This window comes from Lycium barbarum, chromosome 1, assembly GCF_019175385.1.
Source record: "Lycium barbarum isolate Lr01 chromosome 1, ASM1917538v2, whole genome shotgun sequence".
Classification (NCBI taxonomy): Eukaryota; Viridiplantae; Streptophyta; class Magnoliopsida; order Solanales; family Solanaceae; genus Lycium; species Lycium barbarum.
Window position 1 is genome coordinate 155,965,462 of NC_083337.1, and position 27,116 is coordinate 155,992,577.

The 27,116-nt window shown below is 36.4% G+C and overlaps 5 protein-coding genes across 14 annotated transcripts; all 5 read left to right on the forward strand.

The window, feature by feature from the left end:
• Positions 1-4,130: 4,130 nt before the first annotated feature.
• On the forward strand, positions 4,131-4,493 carry LOC132616802 (classical arabinogalactan protein 4-like). The gene has a single exon (XM_060331474.1). It carries the CDS (start codon positions 4,131-4,133, stop codon positions 4,491-4,493), a length of 363 nt encoding a protein of 120 aa, XP_060187457.1.
• A 60-nt stretch (positions 4,494-4,553) lies between these two features.
• LOC132616806 (uncharacterized) lies at positions 4,554-5,546 on the forward strand. The gene has a single exon (XM_060331488.1). The coding sequence runs from the start codon at positions 4,554-4,556 to the stop codon at positions 5,544-5,546; it is 993 nt and encodes a 330-aa protein (XP_060187471.1).
• A 29-nt stretch (positions 5,547-5,575) lies between these two features.
• LOC132616812 (uncharacterized) lies at positions 5,576-7,050 on the forward strand. The gene is made up of 2 exons (XM_060331492.1): positions 5,576-6,613; positions 6,733-7,050. Exons 1-2 carry the CDS (start codon positions 5,576-5,578, stop codon positions 7,048-7,050), a joined length of 1,356 nt encoding a protein of 451 aa, XP_060187475.1.
• Positions 7,051-7,137: 87 nt separating this feature from the next.
• LOC132616816 (uncharacterized) lies at positions 7,138-8,913 on the forward strand. The gene has a single exon (XM_060331504.1). The coding sequence runs from the start codon at positions 7,138-7,140 to the stop codon at positions 8,911-8,913; it is 1,776 nt and encodes a 591-aa protein (XP_060187487.1).
• Positions 8,914-10,579: 1,666 nt separating this feature from the next.
• LOC132598943 (sister chromatid cohesion protein PDS5 homolog C) lies at positions 10,580-26,519 on the forward strand. 10 transcript variants are annotated; one of them, XM_060312142.1, is made up of 20 exons: positions 10,580-10,925; positions 12,415-12,621; positions 12,740-12,921; positions 13,584-13,710; positions 13,792-13,959; positions 16,031-16,678; positions 16,779-16,868; positions 17,256-17,341; positions 17,726-17,777; positions 18,848-18,931; positions 19,325-19,438; positions 20,014-20,099; positions 21,243-21,294; positions 21,963-22,046; positions 22,441-22,554; positions 23,131-23,216; positions 24,477-24,528; positions 25,150-25,233; positions 25,335-25,378; positions 26,097-26,519. In XM_060312142.1, the coding sequence occupies exons 2-20, from the start codon at positions 12,436-12,438 to the stop codon at positions 26,143-26,145; spliced, it is 2,388 nt and encodes a 795-aa protein (XP_060168125.1). In that variant the 5' UTR covers positions 10,580-10,925; positions 12,415-12,435; the 3' UTR covers positions 26,146-26,519. The 10 variants fall into 10 exon arrangements, 8 of the variants coding, with proteins under 8 accessions (XP_060168125.1, XP_060168109.1, XP_060168092.1 ...); XM_060312126.1 differs by lacking the exon at positions 10,580-10,925 and adding an exon at positions 10,932-11,112 and having other exon boundaries at positions 26,064-26,519; XM_060312109.1 differs by lacking the exon at positions 10,580-10,925 and adding an exon at positions 10,932-11,112.
• The last annotated feature ends 597 nt before the right edge of the window (positions 26,520-27,116 follow it).

Genomic DNA, 27,116 nt, shown 5'->3' on the forward strand with positions numbered 1-27,116 from the left:
TTTGTTTTAAAGAAAAAAAAAAGTTGACGTGATTTTATGTGCAGCGAGAGTCTGAGGGTTCGCTCGGCCCTAAGTAAGGGTCGGGTGCCCATCACACCCCAACGAGGTCGGGGTGTGACAGTGGTTTCCCGTGGTTCATTAATGTATGGTTTTCTATGAAATTATATTTGTTTTCATTATTTTTAAATTATGTGGTATGGTGTTGTAAACCCGTGGTTCATTTCATGGTTATATAACCATGAAAAGTCCCAATTTTGTAACTACGGATTTGGTGGTTTTTCCGTGGTTACGTATTTCATTTCTCCATTATACCCCACCCTCCACCATCCACCCCCGATACTCACCCCACCCCACTCCCTGCCCTACGACCCACCCCCACACCCAACTACCCTATTCCTCTGCCACCCACTACCCCTCACCACCGCCTAACCCCACCCCCCAATAACTCACCCCCCCTCGTCCCATAACCACCCGCCCCTCCACCATCCACACCCACTACCCTTCACCACTACCTAACCCCACCCCCACAACCACCCACTCCCACCCACGATCTATTTATTTTTTAAAGTTCCTATTTTATTCTTTACATGAGTTTTATTAATATATATAAATTAATTTATAATTAAGAGTTAAGGGTATTTTAGTAAACTTACAAGTTATTATACAACACCATACAGTCAAACCAAACAATACAAATGTTATTAAACGACAACAAATGATACAGTCTATTCAAACATTGTGTTCATTAATACAGTACAGTCTTTCAGTTGTTGGATGCGCAAAACAACCTATTCCCCTTTACGACGACTCGGTGACCTTTGACACGTTACACCAATACAATACAACACAATACTGTACCATACCATACTGTACATTAATGAACCACGGGAAACAACCATCCAAACAGAGGGTAACCCTCTGTTTGGATGGTTGTTTCCCGTGAACCCTCCGTTTGGATGATTGTTTCCCGTGGTTCATTAATGTGCCATTAATACCATCACCACCCTTCCCCTTTCCTCCTATTCTTCTGGCAATTTTTCCAATTGGCAATTGCAATAAATATTTGGAGCAGATCCGGTATCTCCAGAGGAACAAGTCCTTTTCTTGTATTGAAAAAGACATCATTACTCAGATTATTTTGCAAATAATTTAGTGCTCCCAATGGTTTAGTAGAAGGAACGGGGTAGTTTTTATTCATCCAGAAGTTCATTATAATGAAATGAAAAGTTAATTAAGATAGATTTTATAAGGTCGTCATATATTCTTTAAAGAAAGAAACGCACAGATTTTGTAAGCTCGTCATATATTTTTTAAAGAAAGAAACGCACATTCTTTCTTAGGTTCCACCATAGTTTACTACCTAGAGTTAGGTAATAATTTAAGTATAATTTAAAGTCCTTCCGTTGTTAGGTAGCAAATCTTGCTCCTTCCGTTGTTTGGTAGCACATCTTGTTCTAATGAGATGGTTAATTTGTAATAACAATTTAATTAATAGCATCCCAAAGAAAATGAATAGAGTCTACGTTAGTGGAGGTGGTGGGGTTGGGGCAGACGATGTAACAGAGGGAGTGGGAAAATGATATTGCAGGGGTGGTGTGAAAGTGAAAATAGATTTTACATTTTTTGGGGATTCATAATTTTTTTTAATCTTATATATATATATAAATACAGGATAAAAGTCCTTTGATGTGACACTCTCTAAAGCAAGTATAAGTATTTATCCCTTTTAATAGAATTTTGCCTTCTTTCAATTTTAAAATGGGCAAATTTTAAATGCTGTTTTCCCCTTCCAAACATTGTGAACCGGTGCCACCTCCTTTAGGGCCTGTTTGGAAAGCCACCCAGGTAATTGGAATTGAGTGTAATTACACAGTTTGACCTGTTTGTTTGACCAGATAATTATACAGTTAGGTGGGAATTGGGTGTAATTGAGAGGGTGTGATTACACTCTCCAATTCTCAAGGGGGGATGGGGGGGGGGGGGGGTGCGGGAGGGGGCTGAGAATTGGGTGTAATTACACCCTGTAATTACAGGGCTACCTTTTAGTTTATTTCTTTTTAATTTTATTTTAATTCCTTTTCTTTTTTTAATTTATTTTTTATTTCTATTATTTAATTTAATTTATTTTATTTTAGTTTCTTCTCTTTTCTGATTTATTTTTTATTTCTATTATTTAATTTCTTTTTTATTTTTACTTTTTAATTATTTTTATTTTTATAGTATTTATATTTCATTTCATTTCTTCTCATTCCCAACCTTTACTTCTTGTGGTTCCATATAATTGCTCGTATTTTTTTTAGTTTTTTATTTTATTCATTTAGCATAATCGTGTTAATAGTCTAATTTTTGAAACTACATCTCTTAATATTAGAAAGAATGAGTCATTAACAAACTTGGCATATAATGACGTTATTAAAGTAGAATTTCATTGTGAATGAGGTTATACACTTATATTTTCCCTTTCTTTTGAATTATAGGAGTATTTACTTATGTTACGTTAAAACTTACTTATGTAACGTTGGAATTTGACTTAAGAGTATTGTGTTAAATTTTTTTCTTTTGGATTTTTCTTTTGGGTTATATTTTTTATTTTAAAAATATTTGCTTTAGTACTATCGACTTGTTATTTCACATTGCATACTGTTTATTTTTCACTTACAATTGATAGAATTTTGTCAAACATTTGAATAATGTTATGGCATTATATTTATAAATATTCTTTTTTTGTCAAACATCCAATCGCATGATGTTCTCACAAAAAAGGTATGCTTTTAAATTTTATAATCAATTAAAATTAAAATATTATTAATTTGAAATTATATATCAATTATTTTTTACAATATTAGTTACAAATATATGATTATTAATTGACATATTTTCAAGAAACAATGTGTTATTAAATAACTAATTTAATATCATTTATAAAGGCACATATATTTTAAATATTAATTTTAAATTTTTTATAATCAAATGTTATTTTTAAATTAAACTAATTGTGTAATTACACTTGTGTAACCAAACAAAACGCTTGTAATTACACTATAATTACATTATGACAAACAAACAGGTCATTGTAATGACTTTTCAAATTCTCTTAATTACTCCTCCCACTATCTATCTAACTTTCCCCCCATCTATTCCCAAAAAAAAGTAACTGGTAAAACTACAAAGCCAATATTCATGAAACGATGCCCAAAACGTTTCAAATTCATGTAGAACAAATAGCACCGTATGAAACTAAAGTATTAAAACACCATACATCTTAGTCAAACTCCATAATACATTTGCTCTTCTAACTGCTCCATTGCATAAACACCGAAATATATATGTATATGGATAAAGCTCACCCACAATTAGAGGCTCGGCGATTCTACCAGCGATAAAAAATTCAACAGTGGCAAAAGAGACGAGAAATGAAATTGAAATTAGTCTCTGTTTTTGAGTTTCAAATAACGAAGAGGTTGACGGCAGTGGTGCGTACACAATTTTTTTTGTAAACGATGTTGATATTTGATGAAGTTAACAAATATATCTGTATCTTGGGCCCTTGGTTTATTCTTACTTTGGACGCAGTGCCTGGCAGTATCTTCTATCAAGTGAGTTCATCATTCGCTAAATAAATATATTTGTAATGTACATTGTTTACGACGAAGTCATTTCTAACGTGCATAACTGCACCAGGTTGATGTTGTTTTTATCTTATTATCTTCATCTTTTTCTTTCTTGAAAGAAATAAAATACTAAAAATTTCCGCATAAATTTGGTGCATCTTCACGCATCCAATATATTTAGGTAATAAATTTCAAATAAAAAAATTATCCAGAGAGATTAAAAAAGAAGAGTCAAATTGATCAATTTCATGAATTTTTCCCTTTCGTTATTATATTATATGAGAATTATCTTTTAACTTTTTTAAAAAAAAAAAAAATTGAAGAAGTCATGGTTACAAAAAGATGAAAGTTAAAAATCCGAGTTTTGTCGTAAACCTGCATTTTCACATTGTAGTCACTCATATTTCATTTTCATGTTTTATATAAAAATATAATTTGCTAACTAATTAACCATTTTCTGGAGTTAGGAGAAAGGTGCTCTACAGGCGCCCGTTTAGCAAGGCACCACTAACGTGAGCCATGGCCCGTCGGAGAAGGGCACCACCGGATCCGACGCCACCAAAACCACCTACACCTCCACCTAAACACACTCCACCACTAGATCCCACTCCACCACCAGAGTCTATTAAACAGCCGACTAGCACAACTAGAATGGTTACACCGGCATCGGGAATTGCTCAACCCCTACCCCTTATGCAACTGTTTCACTATATGCCCGGGATGGGCAGTGCTCCCACGGTGCTACAACCTCAAACCAGTGCTGGATCTATAATTCCTGACCCTCCGGTGACAAACTCAACAGTAGCGGCGAGAAAATTAACATATTCCGCTGAAGGTGAGGAAAAGGGTAAATCCTTAGCGGAGGTGGTTAGGGGAAATTGAAAGCAAAATCAAGGTATGCAGCTCAAATTCTATCCACCTGAGGTCAGAGACGGTAAAAAAATGGTTAAGCTTAATCCGAAGGAACTCGAACAACAATGCCAAAAATGGAACACATCGCTGATTGGATATGTGATTGGAGGCAACCCAACATTCAAAGAGGTACTGAAATTTGTCTATGGGGTCTGGACATTCGTCGATACACCTAAGGTACTTCTTCACGATGACGGGTATTTCATCTTCCGATTCTCATGTGAAGAAGATAAGAATGCAGTACTGCAAAGTGGCCCATACACATTTTATAATCGTCCTATGATTTTGAAGGAGTGGAGTCCTACATTTCATATTGATAAGGAACCTATGCGAGTGATACCACTATGGGTTATGTTCCCAGGGCTGCCAGTTCATTGTTGGGCGAAGGAGAACTTAGGTCGCATTGCTAGTTACCTAGGCAAACCTCTGTGCACTGATAGATTAACGGCACAATATGAATGTATCTCATATGCTCGTATGCTGATTGAAATGGACATTACTCGGGAAATTCCCGATGAAATGCCTATTGAGATGCCAGATGGGAGCATTCGGTATCAAGTTATCGATTACGATTGGAAACCAAAGTTTTGCCAAGATTGTAATCACTTTGGGCACATTATTGGAGCATGTAGAGAACCTGTTAAATCTCCTGAGAAACCAACAACTCGCAAGAAACGTAATAGAACAAAGAAGAGGAATGAGAAGAAAGAATGGCAATCAAAGCTGGTGCAGGCTACTGTCTTGAATAATGCTGAAACTGTCCCTGTAGCAGGTCCTGGAAAACCTACAGAGGACTATGGCAAACCTGTGGAGGCCAAAAATGGGAAAAAACCTGCTGTGCACCACGAAGATAAAGGCCAAAACAGAGTCGATGTTGAGGAATTGGAAAACAGACTTCAACAGGGAGGAAAGCTTCAGATACGGGAACCTAGCCAAAGTTCCCAAACTGGTATAACGAATGTTGATCCTCCAATACAAAGGGATAAGAGAAATGATCCCAAAACCCATCCTCCTACATGCTAATTTGTTCATGGAACATTAGAGGACTTAATATGTCCTTTAAACAAAGAGAGCTAAAAGAGTTTCTAAAGAAGAATAAGGTGGACTTGTTGGGCTGTTATGAAACCAAAGTCAAACAAAATAAAGCAAGTAAGGTCCAACAATGTTTTGGCTCAGGATGGACCTATACTTGTAACTATGGTTCGGCTGTAAATGGGCGAATTTGGGTAATGTGGAATGCAGGTGTGGATGTCCTAATCCTAAAGGAATCCAGCCAAACTATGCATTGTAAAGTGAAAGACAGAAATTCCAACTTCTCCAGCTTCGTCACGTTTGTTTATGGTCTTCACACCTTAGCAGATAGACTACCACTATGGACTCAGTTGAGAGAAATAAATACTATTGTCAGTGGCCCGTGGTTGGTAGTGGGTGACTTCAACAGCGTACTTACAGTAGATGATAGGATCAACGGAGCACCTGTGCACCAAGGAGAACTTTTCGATTTCCAAGACTGTGTGGATGACTTAGGTTTGGGAATTCTGAACAAAAGTGGCAGTACATACTCTTGGAGTAATAAAAGAGATGCAGGTGAGAGGATATACAATTTGATAGACTGGGCTTTGGGTAATGCAGCGTGGTTCCAGAATTTTGGTGGCATTGGGGCTTACTATATGCTGCCCCACTGCTCAGACCACACCTCAATCTTAATCAATACTACCTTAAGTAGATCTGTTGGCAAAGCGCCTTATCGGCTGCTACTTGCACTGCTGCAACAAGAGCAATTTAAACAAGCTGTTCAGCTTGTATGGGCCAGGCAAATCAGAGGATACACTATGTATGCTGTATGGAGGAAGCTTAAATTGTTGGAGCTCTACACAAGAGGCATGCACAGAGAATTCTCAACTATTGAAACAAAGCTGCTAGAACTTAAAGGGAGATTGAGAGAAGTACAAGAGAAACTAAATGCAGACCATTTCAACCAGATACTCATAGAGGAGGAAAGAAATATAAATGTACAGGTTGAAAAGTGGGACTCTATACAGGAAAAAAAATACTTCGACAGAAATCTAGAGCTACATGGATCAATCTCGGTGATAGAAACTCTAAATACTTTTACGCTCAACTTAAAGCCAGACAAGCTAGGAACAAAGTCACAAGCATATGCAATGAACAAAACCAAAGACTCACTGATCCTATGCTTATCCAACAGGAGTTTAGAGATTTCTTCCAAAATTTACTTGGTGAATCTGCTCCGCGATTACCTGGTATAGACATCACTACTGCGAGAGATGGACCATGCCTGGCCCTGAGTCAACAACAGCAACTGATAGTACCAGTTACCAGACAGGAAATAATTCAAGCTGTGAATGATCTACCAAACGACAAAGCACCTGGGATAGATGGGTATCCAGCCAAATTTTTTAAGCAAAACTGGGAGATAGTAGGCGAGGATATCATAAATGCAGTTGGCCAATTCTTTGTATCAGGGAAACTACTGAAAGAGGTAAATTGCACAACCGTCACATAGATTCCAAAGGTGGCGAACCCTACTTATGTGAAGGAATTCAGGCCCATAGCATGTTGCTCAACTATATACAAGATTATAGCCAAGGTCATGACTACTAGACTGAAAAAAATAGTAGATTACCTGGTTGGCCCTTCTCAGTCAACTTTTATTGAAGGAAGGAACATCTTAGACAATGTGATTTTGGCTCATGAAATTTTCAAAGGCTATACTCAAAAATCAGTTTCACCCAGATGTGTCATCAAGGTAGATATTAGAAAGGCATATGATTCAGTGGAGTGGAGCTTTCTTAGGCATCTACTTACTGAATTTGGCTTCCCCCTCAAAATGGTAAACTGGATCATGGAGTGCGTAACAACTGTCAGCTATTCATTATTGATCAATGGGGTGCTTACTCCCAAATTTGCAGCAAAAAAGGGATTGAGACAAGGGGATCCTATGTCTCTTTATCTCTTTGTACTAGTAATGGAATACCTCAACAAATCTCTGAAACAACTCCAACGATGGCCAGCCTTCAAGTACCACCCTAAATGTGCAAAACAAAAAATTGTTCACGTTTGTTTCGCTGATGACCTCCTTATGTGTTGTAGGGCTGATAAGGAATCAGTACAACTGATGATGCAATCATTTGAACATTTTTTGACAGTATCAGGTCTCAAGGCAAATATGGAAAAGAGTAACTTGTATATTGCTGGTTCCACTCCTCAGGTCAGGCAACAATTACTTGATGAGTTGCACTTCACAGTAGGAACGCTGCCTTTCAAGTATTTGGGAGTCCCACTGGCATCCAGGAAGTTGTCTATCAACCAGTGCATGCCGCTAGTTGAAAATATGATCGCAAGAGTAAAGTGCTGGACTTCCAAGCTGCTCTCATATTCAGGCAAGTTACAACTCATAAAAAGTGTATTATTTGAAATTCAAACGTATTGGAGCCAAGTCTTTCTTCTACCAAAAATAATCCACAAAATGGTCATAGCTATCTGCAGAAATTATCTTTGGAGTGGATCAAATGAATATGCCAAAAAAGTTCCAATTGCTTGGGAGACTTTATGCCAACCAAAGGCCACTGGTGGACTCAACATCATCAATTTTGGGCTTTGGAATCAAGCAGCCATCAGTAAGCTGCTATGGGCCATCGCCAAGAAGAAGGACAAGCTATGGGTGCGCTGGATACATATACACTACATAAAAAACAGAAATCTACAGGACATGGTTACACCAAAGCAGGTCACATGGCTAGTAAGGAAAATATTCGATGCCAGGAAATGGAGGCCGAATCTGGACGATCTCGACAAATTTTCAGTAGGAGGCAAATTCAGCATTAAACAGGCTTACCAGGATTCTATTCCTCAATACCCAAAAGTCCAATGGAAAACACTAGTTCTTCTAAAAGGTCTCATACCCAGACAACAATTTATTCTCTGGATGGCAATCCAGAATAGGCTGGCTACAACTAATAGACTGGCTCATTGGGGGATACAAGTCGATCCAATCTGCAAGCTATGTACGATTGGTGCCACTGAAACCCATCAGCACCTGTTCTTTGAATGTTCGTATTCCAAGTTTATTTGGCAGACCTTACTACACTGGATGGAGATCAAAAGGCAAATAGGGGACTGGAACACGGAGGTTCAGTGGATGGCAAAACGAGTGAACAACAAGAACTCTAAGTGGACGATATTGAGATTTGTTTTTACAGCTACTGTCTATCATGTTTGGAGAGAAAGAAATGCTAGACGATTCCAACAAACAAGCAGGAGTAGTATGGATAGAACGAGAGAAATAGCACTACAACTCCATATTGCAGGTCAACGGTATTGTAAATGGCATGACTGCTTAGTTAAGTTAAATAGTTTTCCATGTTAGATGGCTACTGATTTACTGAAAGAAGCTAACTAAATGTAACCTTTGGCGAGTGAAATTTAGCCAGTGGACAGTAAATTGGTAACATAGAAATGTTTAGACTCATAGGTTCTGCTTGAGGTCCTGTCTCTATAGTCCAATGAGCAGGCGGTGTACAAATTCTACTTGGTTGAAATAAAAAAATTTCAGTTTTGACCAAAAAAAAAAAAATTTAATTTAATTTTCATAATAATAGTTTTTCCCCCAACGTAGTCCCCATATTTTTAGAGTATGTTATATTTGTCATTGACAACTTATATAAAACTATTAATATTTCGTAAGTTATATTTTTTATTTTCCACTTATTCATTTTCGTATTCGAAAAATTTAACTATTAAATTTTTAGATAATTACAACTGTAATTAAATTATCTTTATAAATACAGTTATTTTTAATACATTAGGGAATGCACTGGCTTACTTGCTAAGTGTGAACCATTTTACGTCATTATTTGAACGATCTTCTCCTTTATTCATTATCCTTAGCCACTTCTATTCATTCATCCATGAAATGAGAGGTCCGGCAGTTAAATATAACTTCAGTCTTCTTTATAGGAATTAAGAAAATTCTATTATTTGTAGCTTTCAAATATTACGAAGTTGTACTTTGGTACTTTTGCTTACAATTCTTGAGATGCAATTTGACAAAAATTGTCAAAGAGCTATTATAGAGTATACAACAGATCACACATGGATTTTAAATAAGTTTATATTGAGTTTTCGGGATGACTCTTTAGCAACTGTTGTTGTATATGCACTATCTCAGAAATTATGAGTTTACATATTGTATTTTTCTTCAAGTTAGGTAGATATATTTGATTATTCATCAATTTATGTCAAGAGAAAAAAAGAAAGTGTTACTGTCCACTTCATGTTATAGACCTCTTTTTAATAAAAAAAATAGAAATAAATTAATTAACAATATACTTTAATTTTATAAACCGCGCAAAGCGTGGGCAAATTACCTAGTTTTAAATATAAGTGGGTTCAAAGGCCATGTGTCCAAATCAGCTGTGTGTGTATCACAAGCACCTTAGGAGTCGTTTGAGATAACTTATCCCACCAAGAAATAATTCTAATTCCATGGGATTAATCCTATCTCATCCTATCCCTCCTATCAAATGATCCCTTATTGTTTTGACTGATTATTAGAGGTGCTTAGTAGATACACCCCTTATATTTATTTTAGGTATCTAATCGAAACAAGCTGCAGTTGAGGTGTTAAAATGAAAAACCGTGACAACTATAAGGGGCTGCTTATGTATTTGGCCTACTTAAAACTTATGATTTCATATGCATCATTAGAGTTCAACTCATTGTTTTTCTCTTAAAGATTGTTATTGCAACATACATTATTTTACGACTTTAATGGAATAAGTGTTAGGCTTTACTTTTCTTTCTCCCTTTCCCCTAATATTGTTTGTAAAATTTAACCTCAACGGGAGGCAAAAGCCATCAAGATTTACCGTATTTCATGTACAATTAGCAGCCAGATCTACGTTGCCGTTATTCTGTTTCCCCCTAACAATACCTAATACGTAATAAAATCCTAAGAAGAGGATAATCAGGCGCCATTTTACTGCCTACAACATGGTACTTTTCCAAAATTAGACCTACTCTCGGACAAACACGACACTACCCCCAAGTATTCTAAGTTCCAAAATACATCAAAAGGATAAACCTGTCAATTCCTCTCATCACTCATCAGTGATTTCTCACTTCAACAGCAAAGTTGAAACTCTCAATTTGGCAATATGCTCTGTTTGTACTTTTGGGTAATCACGTTGATAGCGCCATTGCATAGAACTAAGCACAGGAAAAAAGTACTAACAAAAAACCACTAAAAATAAATAAATCACGGATTCCAAACCTCAAATTAGGCACAAAAAAACAAACAGGCACAATAACCAAGAAAGAATCCTGTAGGAATTGACCACTGCATGCTTGCCATTTTCCACTTCACTCTCTTCACTGAGGGTATTTATCAATTTGCTACACTATTTTCATTCAAGTGTTGTTTTTGGTTGTTCTTGGTTTTGAGATTGAATGAATGGCTGCTTCTTGTTCTTCCTGTACTGCTTCACTGGAAGAGGAGCTCACAGCTTATGGAATTCAGCTCATGAATCCTCCCTCTTCCACTGATGAGCTCTTCAACCTTCTTCATGTAAACATCAAATTTTTATTTGTCTTTGCTGCTGTTTGTAGTGATAGCTAGCTTCTGAATCTTGTTATGTTTTGTTAATGGAAAGACTTATAGTATCAATGGTTGTCTGTAAATTAGATAGATCTTGAAGCCTTAGTTCAATCTTTTTTATCAAGTAAAAGTTTTCATTGATAATAACAAGGCAAACATGGCCGTATACAAGTGGCATACCAAAAAAGGAGAAACCTACTATACAAACAGGAACTATGTGCACCAAAAGAAAATAAGGGATATGAGACTACTCCTCAATTGAGGAAAGCTCATCTCCATCCCTTGAAAAACTCTCCTATTTCTCTCTTTCCAAATGACCCACATTAAAGAGAGAGCAGTAACATTCCACGCCTTGAGCCTTCTTCTCCTAGCCCCACTCTTCCAACTGAACATCAACTCTTTCACGGATCTTGGCATTACCCAAGAAACGCCAAACCATCTAAAGATTTCCCGCTATAACCCCGTGGCTAGCTTGCAACGTAACAAATTATGATCCACGTCCCCACCATCCTCCTTACATAGGAAACAGCAGCTTAAGTAGACAACCTTCCGTTTCCTAGGATTCTCCGGGGGTAACCATGTGAATTCGAAGCCTTAGTTTCATCTCTGTTAGTATTTGTTAATAGTCATTGCACAGAAGTATTTGAATGCTCTTACACTGTCTAGCAGGATGACTAGCTCTTTATCTCTAAATGAATGTATTTACTGCTGTTAAATATTGAATGAGATGGAATTGCATATTATATGAGGTGGTGGGGGAATTGCAGTTTTACTGTAACGATTTTCGACTTGAAAATGGAAGCCACAATCTGTTTATCGCTAAATTCATGCAGTTTAGGGCTTACTATTTATAAAACTACAACTGCATTTCCCAATTTAATGTGTATATTAGTTTCTCAGAGTTGTTTGCTCGTATGCCATTAATTTAGGCATTATATCAAGCTAACTCCTTTTATTTCAATCCCCCCTCTTTTGGTCAGAAAGTTGAATCATTTACTGATAATGGTAGGTTAATTATGGAATCAGATGGAATTGCATAAAAATGAGATGAAAGTGGGAATTGCAGTTTTACTGTAATGGTTTTTGACTTGAAAATGGAAGCGACAATCTATTTATCGCTACATTCATGCAATTTATGGCTTACCGTTTATAAAACTACAACTGCATTTCCCAATTTTACAAGTATATTAGTTTCTTAAAGTTGTTTGCTCATATGTCGATAATTTAAGCATCAATTGCTAGCTAACTCCTCCATTTTCCCCTTTTCTTCAGAAAGTTGAATCCATATTGATAATGGTGGGTCAACGCCCTTCTGATTCGACGAGAAGCGCACTTCAACCTGTAATGAAAGCATTAATTGGCAATGAGCTTTTGAGCCATATGAACGAAGATGTCAAAGTTTCAGTTGTCTCTTGTATCACTGAACTTTGTAGAATAACTGCCCCGCAGCACCCTTATGATAATGATAAACAAATGAAGGTAGAAATATACCATTCTAATTTATCCTTTCCTTTTTTAAAGCAGGCCAATTTCTTTGTGTGGAGCTTATACAGCCATTCACATTTTCTTTTCACATGCATGTATTCACAAATCTCAGGAAATTCTCCAGCATACTGTAATGGCATTGAAAAAGTTATCTGATGTTTCTGGCCGCAGTTACTATGCGGTGGTGAAAATTCTTGAAAGTGTTGCTAAATTAAGGGCCTGTGTGATGTTATTGGACCTTGAATATGACACTTTAGTTATCGAGATATTCAAACTTTTCCTCGGGATCATCAGGTATTCTGTCAAAATTCTCTTTCCCATGGCTATTATCATCAGTCTCTCATTCTTCAATGTTATGTAGAGTTTGGTTCAGTTCTTTCATGCAATGTAGTCTACTTACTTTAGATTATGATTGGGTGAAATATAAATTTCATTAGGATGTTGTAGTGTGCTTTGAATTTAGATATGCCTATCCATTGAGATGAACCTATAGCCATCAATGAATATGCTTTATGACCTTTGCAATATATTATCATGGTTGTGGTTTCTCATGTCTATATATAAGCCAAATCACACAATATCCGTTTGGCACTGACAGTGGCGGAGCGAGGATTTTCACCAAGGGAAGTCAAAGTATAACAAATAGCAAATCGAAATAATAGATTCATCTCAGATGGCAAACCATTTCGAAATCAAGATTTTTTTAGTACAATAAAGAAGTAAGCACGCAAAGAAGCCAACGGAATTCAACATATAGTATATATACAGAAAAAAGTTTTTTAGACTAGCCACATAATATAATTTATCAACACCCTTTGGACAAACATGTAGGAGGCTGTTGACATTGTAAACCATATCATTTTGTCCCAGTGGATGAGAATAAGGTTATTCTGGAGATAATATTTCTCTGACGGTTGCTGGCTATGGTTAATATTTATGTTATATTTTCTATGAAGGCCCTATCATCCTCATAATGTATTCACTAAGATGGAGGAAATCATGACTCAGCTCATAGAAGACAGTGATGAACTCTCAGTAGAGCTTCTATGGCCCCTTCTTGATAGTGTCAAAAAGGAAAATCAGGCAATAAACAATCTCCTGTGAACCTTTTTGTTAAAAATATTTCTTCGGCACTTTCCTAATCCAGTATTTTCTTTTTTCCAGATTGCTTCACCAGTTTCATCAAAATTGGGGGAGAAAGTCCTGGAAGACTGTGCTGCCATTGTTAAACCTTATCTTGCAGAAGCCTTGATGTCAATGAGCTTAAATCTTGATGATTGTGCTGAAATTGTTGCCTCAATATGCAATGAAATTCCAAAAGGACAAGAAATGGTACGTTGTATCCATAACTATCTTGTCTACACCTATAACAGCGGCTGCTTGTTTTTCTAGAAAGAAGTGTTTACTGATATGATGGTTTCATTTAATGTTGATACTTAACTTTCATTGTCTATATAGCCAAGCATTCATTTACACATACATGGGGGGCATAAACATCATTATTAAAAATGTAGGCTTTTACTTCATTCTTCTGCAGGACGGTAGACGAGATTGGTCCTCAGTAACTTCATGTTTGTTGATAAAACTAGAACCTCTGTGTCATTCCTGCAGTTTTGCTCCAAATACATGCCAACCACATCCTTAGTTCATTATGCCTTGGAATTAGATTTTTATCTTGCTTAGGCCTAAACCTAGTGCAGCATAATTAGCACCATGGTCAGTTACCAGTTTCAAAAAAATAATTAGCACCATGGTTGCCAGTTGCCACTGTCAAATTGCACAGAAAATGGTATCATTATATGCAGTTAGATTTGAAAAGTACATGACACAATAAAAAAAGATACCAAACTTCGAACCCCCAAGGAGGCAACATGAAGATGTACCTTTTATTTTATTTTCTTTTGGTTTGTCGGATGATTAAAAAAACATAAGAGTTAATACAGGGAACGCTACTGGTACACAAATTGCAGGAGTGCCACCCCTTAACTGGCGGGATTTCTGATGATTTGACTTAAGATTTCTATAACACTTCAAAATAAAGCTAGTGGAAGTTTACAGTATGTCCAAATGAGGAAGTCATCGTTCTTCTCAGGTATTAGGTCTATTTGAAAGGCTAGGAATATGGGTTTTTCAAATAATGCAAGTCTTCCAACCTTAACCTCTCTAGTTGCAGTCAGAGACATAGTACTGTTAAGAGAACATATATTTCTGTCTCATAGTGTCTGGCACATTTAACTGGAAGATTTATAATCTGGATGCATCCGTCTTGCACTAGTGAAAGAAAATAAAACTGATTTCCTCTCTTACAGGTGAATAAATTTTTTATCATTATATACCCTGCTGCAGTCTCTGATGTTCCAGACCTGTTATTGTCTTAACAATAGAAACATACAGTTTTTAACGAACTTTTCTCTTTAGATACTCTTGCCAATTATCCTTATTTCCTTATTGTGAACATACATCACTCAAAGGAATAGTTAGAGCCAACATTAGAATAACTCTACTCAACTTTTCTCCTTTGCATACTCTTGCCAAATATTCTTATTGTGAACATACATCACTCAAAGGAATAGTTAGAGCCAACATTAGAATAACTCCACTCAACTTACGTTAGAATACTCTAGTGTTGAATGTAGTTAGCAAGATTTGAAACAAAAAGTGCACTCTTGCTGATTGCAGTTATTCTAGTATTGGCTAAAATGCAATGTTTGGCCAAAAGAGCACGGGGGTGCCAAGGAGACTAAGTGCTTCTATCGTGTTTGTTAGAGTGAGTTAGAATTTCACGTTGGTTGGGGAATGGACTGGTGGTCTGCTTATATGGACTTGGTTAATCCCCCCCTCATGAGCTAGCCAGGTCCATCTCTTTTGGGCCCCCGATCCACGTTCTAGTTGGGCCTGGGCATGAAGGGGGTTGCTCTTCATATTGCCTCAAATGCGGTGTATCATGAAAGAACTTTACATATTGAAGTTGACTGTCATTTTATTCGTGAAAAGATTCAGGAAGACACGAGAGCAACTAGCTGATTTATTCACAAAAGCATTGAATGGAACTCGAGTTGATTGCTTTTGTAACAAGCTATCAATATCTATGCTCCAACTTGAAGGGGAGTGCTCCAGAATGAACATAGACACCTTTAGGTGTAATGTACATAGCTTAGCAAATATGTAGGGATCTAATAGGGTGTCTTTTGATTCTTTCCTTCTTTAGCTTTCCTTAATAAGAGCTCATTGTATTTGTATACGTACTTCTAACATAATGGAATAATACACAAGTTATTCTCCCTAGCTTATGTATTACAGTGTTTAATTATAATTAGTAAGCTACTACAATTTCGCATGTGAATAGTTAACAGTATTAACAGATTTCATTCTTTCTTTTCTCTTGTATTTTTTTTTTAATCAGATGGCAAATGAAAATGCACCTGATACTGTACATCCTGTAAAAGTTGGTCCGTCCGAAGCTAAATTTTTTGAGCCAGCACTGCAGGATGACACTCACAGGGAGAAGCTAAAGGATGCTTGTAGAACAAACATCATGAAACCTGACAATCCAGAAGATGTGCAACCAGCAACAAATGCAGAAGTAGTTTCAAGGAGTAATAAACTTACAGGTAGTAGTGGCCAGCGTTGTTCGGCATCCAAAAATCCTGATATTATCAGTGGAAGTCATGGTCATTGGGGTCCACCCAAGAAAAAAGAGAGCCCGACAAATGAGGATGATCACCTGGGTGTGTTAGTTCCAGCAGGAGATGTGTCACAATCCCAAGTCAAGAAAAAAGATTCTCTTCATTTAGGTCTCACCTCGGGAGAGAGAACCAAGGGCCCCCTATGTGCCAAAAGAAAACGAGGAAGGGACTCAAGGAAGATTGAGTCTGTTTCCAATTGTGATAGAGAGAGCAAATCTGAATTTAGCATAAAAAATGAAGAAGGAAACATCAAGGAAAAGGAGCCATCACTGCAACAAATTGATGGAATGAAACAGCAGAACAACGAATTTGCTATTAAGATACACAATATTGAAGAATCTGGAGATAAGGTTGACACCCGGACAGTTCAGTAATAGTTTCAAAATCTTTGCTAATTTATTTTTAGCGACGTAAAAGTTATTGCTTTCCTTTAGCAATTATCTTTTTTACTTGTGAGCTGTACAGGCTACTAAACTATCAGACAGAGATGAAAACCACTTAAACAAATGTACTAATTATAAATCCGGGAGGAAGTCGGCTACAGGGAAGCATGAGGTACTGCTCTATCAGTATATGTAGATGTACCTCCTATCTGTGTAACCTCCATATATGCAATTATCAGAGCTTTGTATGGATGGATGGATGTAAATTGTTGAAACGCTTCATATACTGATTTGGTATATCTTATATTTCGCTCCTTCACTAAATTTTCTAAGAACTTCCCTCATAGGAAAACTAGTTTTTAGCTCTTCAATGTGACAGAACTTACAGAAAAATCATTTTCCCTCTTTTGAATTTAGAGCAGATACCAATATTTCCTTTATTTCATTAGATTTCATAGAACTGATGGTGATTCCTCTTTAGACCCTATTCTTTTATTCTAAAAGTGGTTCTGAGTTCTTTCATGTCTGATGCAGTCATGGCTCTAATTTTTTCATTCAGGATTCTAAAAGGCCTCGTACCATTAAAGATCATGGTGAAGAACTGGTTGGCGCTAGAATAAAAGTTTGGTGGCCATTGGATGATGCGTAAGTTCTTTAGAATATTGATGTGAGGACTGCAACACCATTGCAAATTTGCTGTACTAATCACACTCAACAGGCTTATGTTTCTGGAAGTATTACTATTCTATTTCTTTAATACATTATGAGTTATTCTTTATGCAAGTACTCATTGGCTCACAATTCCTCTACAAATGTAACACTGAAAGAGAGAATGTAAAAAGTTGATGGGTTGCATTGGATGTGCTCAGTGTGGAGTGTGGACTGTAGTTTAGAAACTGAATATTTTGGCTCATTGTGTGTCAGATGAAATCTTCAATTTCATTTCTATCAATTGGGATTTTAATTTATCTTGGACAAGAAGGAAGAATCTAGCTAGCTTCATATTCTCATCTTAAGTTTCTCTTGTAGGTTTTATGAGGCAGTCATTTCTTCTTTTGATCCTGTGAAAAAGAAACATAAGGTGACGAGATTATTATAAACCCTTGTCATTATTTCTCTAATTCCTATTTTTCTTAAGTTACCTTAGATGTTCCATTTTATTTTAAACACTTGTCATTTTGAGATATATTCAAATATTTAATGCTCGTACAACACCACTGCCACCACACCACAGCCAAAAAGAGATTAACAATGATAATAATAATTCAACATCCTTGATCTGTTTGAACCCTTGTATTAAATGTTTCCTTATCAAAAAAATTTCAGTTAAAGACTAACTAAAAAGAATTCTCCTACTACTGCTAATAAATCTGTAAGTAAAACTAACTCTATCTCCATATTGAGTCAAATTGGTTCACATAAACTAGGGAATAGCCAACTCTATTTAACTATTCAAATTCAACATCTTCTACATAAATTTTACATCTATATTGCTCGGATTCGGGCACAAATCTAGAGCTAGAATCTTCGATCACATAAATTTAGGATTCGGTTGTATGGATCTGAGTGCAGATACGTGTGCTTAGATACGGTCAATAAATGTATATTACGATATATAAAGTATTTTTTATAAGGTCGGTTTATAACGTATAGAGTATAGATTCCGATTAATTGAAGTCGTTGAATTAAAACTAATAAAATCTAATTCTTTATAAGCACCTAATATTCTATTCATAAGATATCTCGTGTAATAGCTAAGCATTCTCATACTTTACACAACTATATATATATATATGACATAAGCCTAAAAGTCAAACCAAATATCCAATCAATCTATGCTTCTCGGTCATAGATGTAAGTCAAAGCACCCAAGGTAAGTTGACCAAGTCCGGTGTGGACCCCACACCCATGTCGTGTCGACAAGGGGTGCGGCAGGGATTTTGAGGATTCCGAGCAGCATAGATTTACACATATGTATGACGTTTACAGTTTAGAAGGCCTCTTTGTTGTAGACCTTATTCATAACTACCCTTCGAAGGGAAATATATACTGATCGTGAAGTAGCAATCTTATATACTTTGAACCATGTTTTATTGGCTTAGCATTTTGCAAAGTTTCCTCCTGAAGGTTCTGTTGCTGTTTCTTTTTTAGGTTGTATATGTTGATGGTGTGGTAGCACACTTGACTCTACAAAAAGAACGATGGGAGATGCTTGAAGACAATTCATCTCAAAAGGTTCTTTGCCCATCTGATATACTGTTGTCTTTGACAGATTTGAATATTAGAATAACTCCACTCAGCTGACGTTAGATACTCTAGAGTTGAATGTAGTCAGCATGATTTGAAACGAAGAGTGCATCTCATGCTGATAGCAGTTATTCTAGTATTCGCTCTAACACAATATTTGGCCAAAAGAGCATGGGGATGCCAAGGAGACTGAGTGCTTTTATCGCGTTTAATTATAATTAGTAAGCTACAACAGTTTCTTATGTGAATAGATAACAGTACTCACTGATTCCGTTCTTTCTTTTTCTGTTGTATTATTGTTGATCGGATGGCAAATGAAATACTGTACATCCTGAAAAAGTTGGTCCTTCTGATGCCTAATTTTGTGAGCCAGCTCTGCAGGTTGATACGCACAGGAAGCAGCTAAAGGATACTTCTGCTTCTGGAATTAAACAGAAGAAGAAGAAGAAGAAAACTAATATTAAAGTGCACAATATTGAAGAATCTGGAGATAAGGTTGACACTAAAACAGCTCAGTAATAGTTATCTCAAGCTCTTTTCTAATTTAATTTTTGCAATGTACAAATTATCAATTACTTTCCTGTTGCGATTCTCTTTTGCACTTGTGAGCTATACAGGCAACTAAACTATCAGTCAGAGATACTGCAATTCTTGTCTATGTAACCCCACTGGCAAAAGCACTATATATAGCTGTAGTTCTTGTCTATGTAACCTCCATATATGCAATTCTCAGAGCTTGCACGTATGGATGTAAAATGTTTAAATGCTTCAGCTACTGATTTGTTGTCTCCCAATTTGCTACCTCACTGCTTTATCTAATAACTTTCCTTCACAGGAAACTAGTTTTAGCTCTTTAATGTGCCAGAACTTCAAGAAAATCATTTTTTCTCTTTTGAATTATTGCAGGTACCAATGAAATAAAGTTTTGTAGAACTTACAATGAAATAAAGCTTGCATTTTGTTCTCATTTTTTGTTTCATGGGGGTGATAAGGGGATTAAAAAGGATTTTAATAGAAGTGGTTCTGAGTACTTTCATGTCGGAAGCACTCATTCTAATTTTTTGTTTCAGGACTCTAAAAGGCCTCGTACCATCAAAGATTACGGTGAAGAACTGGTTGGCGCTAGAATAAAAGTTTGGTGGCCATTGGATGAAAAGTAAGTGCTTTAGAATATTGATGCGAGCACTGAAACACCATTGTAAATTTGTTGTACTAATAGCATGCATCCACCCAACCATCCTGCACGCACAGACTTTTCAGCAACTTGATGTAGCCTTCAGTTATCGAGTTTATGCTCTAAAATATTGGCTTGCCTGCTATGCCTTTGGATTATAATCGTCTGTCCTGTTAATTATAGTGCAGTATGTCTTTGGATTTGATGGTATTGACGGAATACTAGCATGTGTTTATTTATGACTTGTGTCATTCCTTGGTTCATTCAGCATTTCTTGAGTTACTCCCTCTATCGCAATTTATGTGACGGTTTTTTATTGGGCGCAGATTTTAAGAAAGAAAGACTCTTGGAACTTGTGGTGTAAAACATGCCATAGATATTATTCCTGCATATGATGGCATTCGTAGGCAGAGCCAGACTGTAACCTTTTGTGGTTAATGGGTTCCTGAGTTTACAATGCAGCTCGTTAGTCTAAAAAGCTGCTGTTTTCTTGTGTTACATATTTTTGGTTAGGCTAACCAAAGATTTATGAATTACAATAGGTTGTGCCTGTAGCTTTCTAGATAGACTAACTATCCTTTCTGTTCTAATCACAAGCATGTGAAAGAATATCTTCCTTCTATGATTACTTAGACGCTCCTAGATGTCATTTTTCAATTACTCAAGACCATTCTTACTATTTTATCTACCACATGGTCCTTTTCTGTTTTCCTTATTTTTTCTCTCTGCCTCATTCTTCATTCTCAAAAGGATCAGTCACCTATCAAACAACAACCTCCACTGCAATTGATCGATCATAGTATTTATCTTTTCTAGATATCTACTGCCTCTTCTATAAAACAGGCTCATGATCCTGGCAATGTTACTACTCTATTTCTTTAATACGTTATAAATTATTCTTTTTGCAAGTAATCATTGGTTCACAATTCCTCTCCAAATGAAACACGGTGAGAGAGAACAATCTAAAAAGTTGACGAGTTTGGAGGTGCTCAGTGTGGAATAATTTGACTCGTTGCATATCAGATGACGTCTCCAATTTCATGTCCACTTGTTTGAGTTTTACTTTATCTTGCATAAGAAGGAAGAATCTAGCTACATTTTCTCATCTTAAAGTTTCTCTTGTAGGTTTTACGAGGCAACCATTTCTTCTTTTGATCCTGTGAAAAGGAAACATGAGGTGACGAGATCATTATGAAGCCTTATCATTATTTCTCTAATTCATAGTTTTCTTAAGTTACTCTATACGTTCCATTTTATTTTAAACACTTACCATTTTGAGATATATTCGAATGTTGAATGCACGTACGACGACACCGCCACCACCACCACCACCACAACAACAACAAAAACAAGAATTACACTGATAATAATAATTCAACCTCCTTGATCTAATAAAATCTACTTCTTTATAAGTACCTAATATTCTATTCATAAGATATCTCATGTAATAGCAAAGCATTCTCATACTTTACACAACTATATATATATATGACATGAGCCTAAAAGTCAAACCAAATAACCAGTCAATCTATACTTCTCGGTCATAGATGTAAGTCAAAGCACCCAAGGTAAGTTGACCAAGTCCGGTGTGGACCCCACACCCATGTCGTGTCGACAAGGGGTGCGGCAGGGATTTTGAAGATTCCAAGCAGCATAGATTTACATATATGTACGACGTTACAGTTTAGAAGGCCTCATTGTTGTAGACCTTATTCATAACTACCCTTCGAAGGGAAATATATACTGATCGTGAAGTAGCAATCTTATATACTTTGAACCATGTTTTATTGGCTTAACATTTTGCAAAGTTTCCTCCTGAAGGTTCTGTTGCTGTTTCTTTTTTAGGTTGTATATGTTGATGGTGTGGTAGAACGCTTGACTCTACATAAAGAACTATGGGAGATGCTTGAAGACAATTCATCTCAAAAGGTTCTTTGCCCATCTGATATACTGTTGTCTCTGACAGATTTGAATATTAGAATAACTCCACTCAGCTGACGTTAGATACTCTAGTGTTGAATGTAGTCAGCATGATTTGAAACGAAGAGTGCATCTCATGCTGATAGCAGTTATTCTAGTATTCGCTCTAACACAATATTTGGCCAAAAGAGCATGGGGATGCCAAGGAGACTGAGTGCTTTTATCGCGTTTAATTATAATTAGTAAGCTACACAACAGGTTCTTATGTGAAAGATAACAGTACTCACAGATTCCGTTCTTTCTTCTTCTCTTGTATTATTGTTGATCGGATGGCAAATGAAATACTGTACATCCTGAAAAAGTTGGTCCTTCTGATGCCTAATTTTGTGAGCCAGCTCTGCAGGTTGATACGCACAGGAAGCAGCTAAAGGATACTTCTTCTTCTGGAATTAAACAGAAGAAGAAGAAGAAGAAAACTAATATTAAAGTGCACAATATTGAAGAACATGGAGATAAGGTCGACACTAAAACAGCTCAGTAATAGTTATCTCAAGCTCTTTGCTAATTTAATTTCTGCAATGTACAAATTATCAATTACTTTCCTGTTGCGATTCTCTTTTTTACTTGTGAGCTATACAGGCAACTAAACTATCAGTCAGAGATACTGCAATTCTTGTCTATGTAACCCCACTGGCAAAAGCACTATATATAGCTCTAGTTCTTGTCTATGTAACCTCCATATATGCAATTCTCAGAGCTTGCATGTATGGATGTCAAATGTTTAAATGCTTCAGATACTGATTTGTTGTCTCACAATTTGCTACCTCACTGCTTTATCTAAGAACTTTCCTTCACGGGAAACTAGTTTTTAGCTCTTTGATGTGCCAGAACTTTAAGAAAATCATTTTTCCTCTTTCGAATTATCGCAGATACCAATGAAATAAAGTTTTGTCGAACTGACAATGAAATAAAGCTTGCATTTTGTTCTAATTTTTTGTTTCATGGGGGTGATAAGGGGATTAAAAAGAATTTTAATAGAAGTGGTTCTGAGTACTTTCATGTCGGAAGCACTCATTCTAAATTTTTGTTTCAGGACTCTAAAAGGCCTCGTATCATCAAAGATTACGGTGAAGAACTGGTTGGCGCTAGAATAAAAGTTTGGTGGCCATTGGATGAAAAGTAAGTGCTTTAGAATATTGATGCGAGCACTGAAACACCATTGTAAATTTGTTGTACTAATAGCATGCATCCACCCAACCATCCTGCACGCACAGACTTTTCAGCAACTTGATGTAGCCTTCAGTTATCGAGTTTATGCTCTAAAATATTGGCTTGCCTGCTATGCCTTTGGATTATAATCGTCTGTCCTGTTAATTATAGTGCAGTATGTCTTTGGATTTGATGGTATTGACGGAATACTAGCATGTGTTTATTTATGACTTGTGTCATTCCTTGGTTCATTCAGCATTTCTTGAGTTACTCCCTCTATCGCAATTTATGTGACGGTTTTTTATTGGGCGCAGATTTTAAGAAAGAAAGACTCTTGGAACTTGTGGTGTAAAACATGCCATAGATATTATTCCTGCATATGATGGCATTCGTAGGCAGAGCCAGACTGTAACCTTTTGTGGTTAATGGGTTCCTGAGTTTACAATGCAGCTCGTTAGTCTAAAAAGCTGCTGTTTTCTTGTGTTACATATTTTTGGTTAGGCTAACCAAAGATTTATGAATTACAATAGGTTGTGCCTGTAGCTTTCTAGATAGACTAACTATCCTTTCTGTTCTAATCACAAGCATGTGAAAGAATATCTTCCTTCTATGATTACTTAGACGCTCCTAGATGTCATTTTTCAATTACTCAAGACCATTCTTACTATTTTATCTACCACATGGTCCTTTTCTGTTTTCCTTATTTTTTCTCTCTGCCTCATTCTTCATTCTCAAAAGGATCAGTCACCTATCAAACAACAACCTCCACTGCAATTGATCGATCATAGTATTTATCCTTTTTAAATATCTACTGCCTCTGGCGTAGCTTATTTTTCCATTTATTTGGTCTAAACACCGAGGACCCTCTTTTGGAGACCCGTCGTGTGTATTAGCCCATTGATTTTCCAGGAATTGACGCACCGGCAATGTGGCTATTCTATTTCTTTAATATGTTATAAATTATTCTTTTTGCAAGTAATCATTGGCTCACAATTCCTCTCCAAATGAAACACGGTGAGAGAGAACAATCTAAAAAGTTGATGAGTTTGGATGTGCTCAGTGTGGAACAATTTTACTGACGAGTTTGGATGTGTTCAGTGTGAAATAATTTTGCTCGTTGCATATCAGATGACATCTCCAATTTCATGTCCACCTGTTTGAGTTTTACTTTATCTTGCATAAGAAGGAAGAATCTAGCTACATTTTCTCATCTTAAAGTTTCTCTTGTAGGTTTTACGAGGCAACCATTTCTTCTTTTGATCCTGTGAAAAGGAAACATGAGGTGACGAGATCATTATGAAGCCTTATCATTATTTCTCTAATTCATAGATTTCTTAAGTTACTCTATATGTTCCATTTTATTTTAAACACTTACCATTTTGAGATATATTCGAATGTTGAATGCACGTACAACGACACCACCACCACCACCACCACCACAACAACAACAACAACAAAAACAAGAATTACACTGATAATAATAATTCAACATCCTTGATCTGTTTGAATCTTTGTATTATATGTTTCTTATCAAAATAATTTCAGTTAAAAACTAAGTCAAGAAAAATTCTCCTACCACTGCTAATAAATCTTTAAGTAAAACTAACTCTATCTCCATGTTGAGTCAAATGGGTTTACATAAACTTGGGAATAGCCCAGTCTATTTAACTATCCAAATTCAAGAGCCGTCACATGCATCCCTTTTTACATATAGGTACGACCTTACAGTTCAGAAGACCTGTTTGTTGTAGATCTTATTCATAACTACCCAAGGGAAATATTTACTGATCGTGAAGTAGCAATCTTATCTAAACTTGAACCATGTTTTATTGGCTTTAACATTTTGCAAAACTTCCTCCTGAAAGTTCTAAATTACTGATGCTGTTTGGTGTTTCCTTTTTAGGTTTTATATGTTGATGGTATTGTAGAAATCTTGTCTCTACATAAAGAACGATGGGAGATGCTTGAAGACAATTCATCTCAAAAGGTTCTTTACCCGTCTGATATACTGTTGTCTCTGATAGATTTCATATTCGTGTTGCATTTTATCTGTTTGTGATGGTATTCTTTTCGCTGCAATCTGTACAGGACCATGGAATAGACTTTCAAGGCCTTGCTGTTTCATCTGTTACGTAAGTATTGATTCTAACTTTCATTATAACGTTTAGGATATCGAGCTTTTGTTGTCGTGCTTCCCTTGTACCTGCCAAATTATTTGTTAGAAGTCGTCCAGTACATCAGAGGCGGATCCAGGATCTTAACTCTATGGTTCAATCTTTAAGGTTCTTAGCATTCAACCTGTTAAAAATTTGAAATTATGGGTCCAAACATACTAATCATTTTAATCTTAGTGAATTTTTGAATTTTACGCATAAATTTATACTCCGCGTCAAAAGTATTGGGTTCAAATGAACCTAGAGCTAGTAGGCTGCATTCACCCCTGCATCTTAACCTATCAATATTCTTTTGCTGCTCTGAGAATAGCTCCAGGTTTCTTCTCCCTGGGAAGAATTTACTCTATTTCCTAAAATAATTATGCCTTCTCCTGCAATTGACTATGGAGGCATTCAGGCATCTGTGCTGTGCTTTTGTAGGCAAGCTTTTTTCTTATAGTAGATGTAGCTCAGATAGAAAACTTCTGTTGACATAATTTTTGTTTGGATATTCAAGTTAACGCGAAACAAACTATTTATGCATGTCTCTGTCTAGAGAGTCAGAGAGTCAAGCCTATTATCAGCCTTCTTTTCTTAAATGTTGTCAATGTGTGACTCATCACAGCAAATCTCACCACCTGAAAAGAATTGTTATTCCCTGAAGGTATCTAAGATAGACGATTCACTTCGAATACAGGCTAAGTGATACAACACCACCCCTGAAGACTTATTTTAGAAGAAAGTGAGAAAGGGGAGACAGATTTGGGAAGCATTTGACCGAGTCCAATTTCTTCAGAACTTTTCGAAGAGCAGGTGAGGTGAAACCAATCAGCCAAATCAAGAAGAAACATCTCCTTGTTCCCTCCAGCATGTCGCCACTATCCAGCCCGCTATCATATCAGACTTTACAGTTCGCTTAGTTGTTTGCTGTAAAAAGTATGTATCCTCTATATATCTAGTTAGGATTAGTCTTTGGGGCATTTAATGTGAGTATGTTTTGATAGTTGTATCTGGGGGTTTTGTCCACTCCATTCGGACAGATTAATTGGTTGTAAATTGTGTTTTAAGATTCTTGCACAATATATATTGCCAATAGAACAGAGTCTGCTGGTAGCATTTACTGAGGGAGGTTGACCTATACTCATTTTGCAGATCCTTTAATCCTGTCAAAGTTTGAAATATCATGCTAGTCACACCACCTAAAAGAACTGGTATTCCCTCCTCTAAGATGAATGATGTTCAACATATTGTGAAGAAATGATGGACCTTGTGTCTAACTCAACGCAAAAGCTAGCTCGTGAGCGAGAATTTCTTAAGACCATATAAGGAAACCACAAGTCATTTCCTCAATCAACGTGGGTCTTGATTTCAAGCATGGGATCAGGACAATCTTTCTCCCAAAAAAAAAAAAGGCACTAACCTGTTGCTAGTAGGGGTGTACATGGATCGGGTTGGTTCGAATTTTTTAAATACCAAACCAAACCAATTGCGTCGGGTTTTTAAATTCATACACCAAACCAATAAAATTCGGGTTTTTCAATCTCGGGTTTTTTCGGAATCGTCTTCATACAAAACATATAGACACCATTACTTCAAATATTTCTTTAGTCCTAGTAAGATTCAACCATATAATTAAGGTGTATTCGAAGAAAATAACACAAAATGTGATATGAGTGATGACATTGTATTAAAATATTCAACAAAAAAGATAATAAAA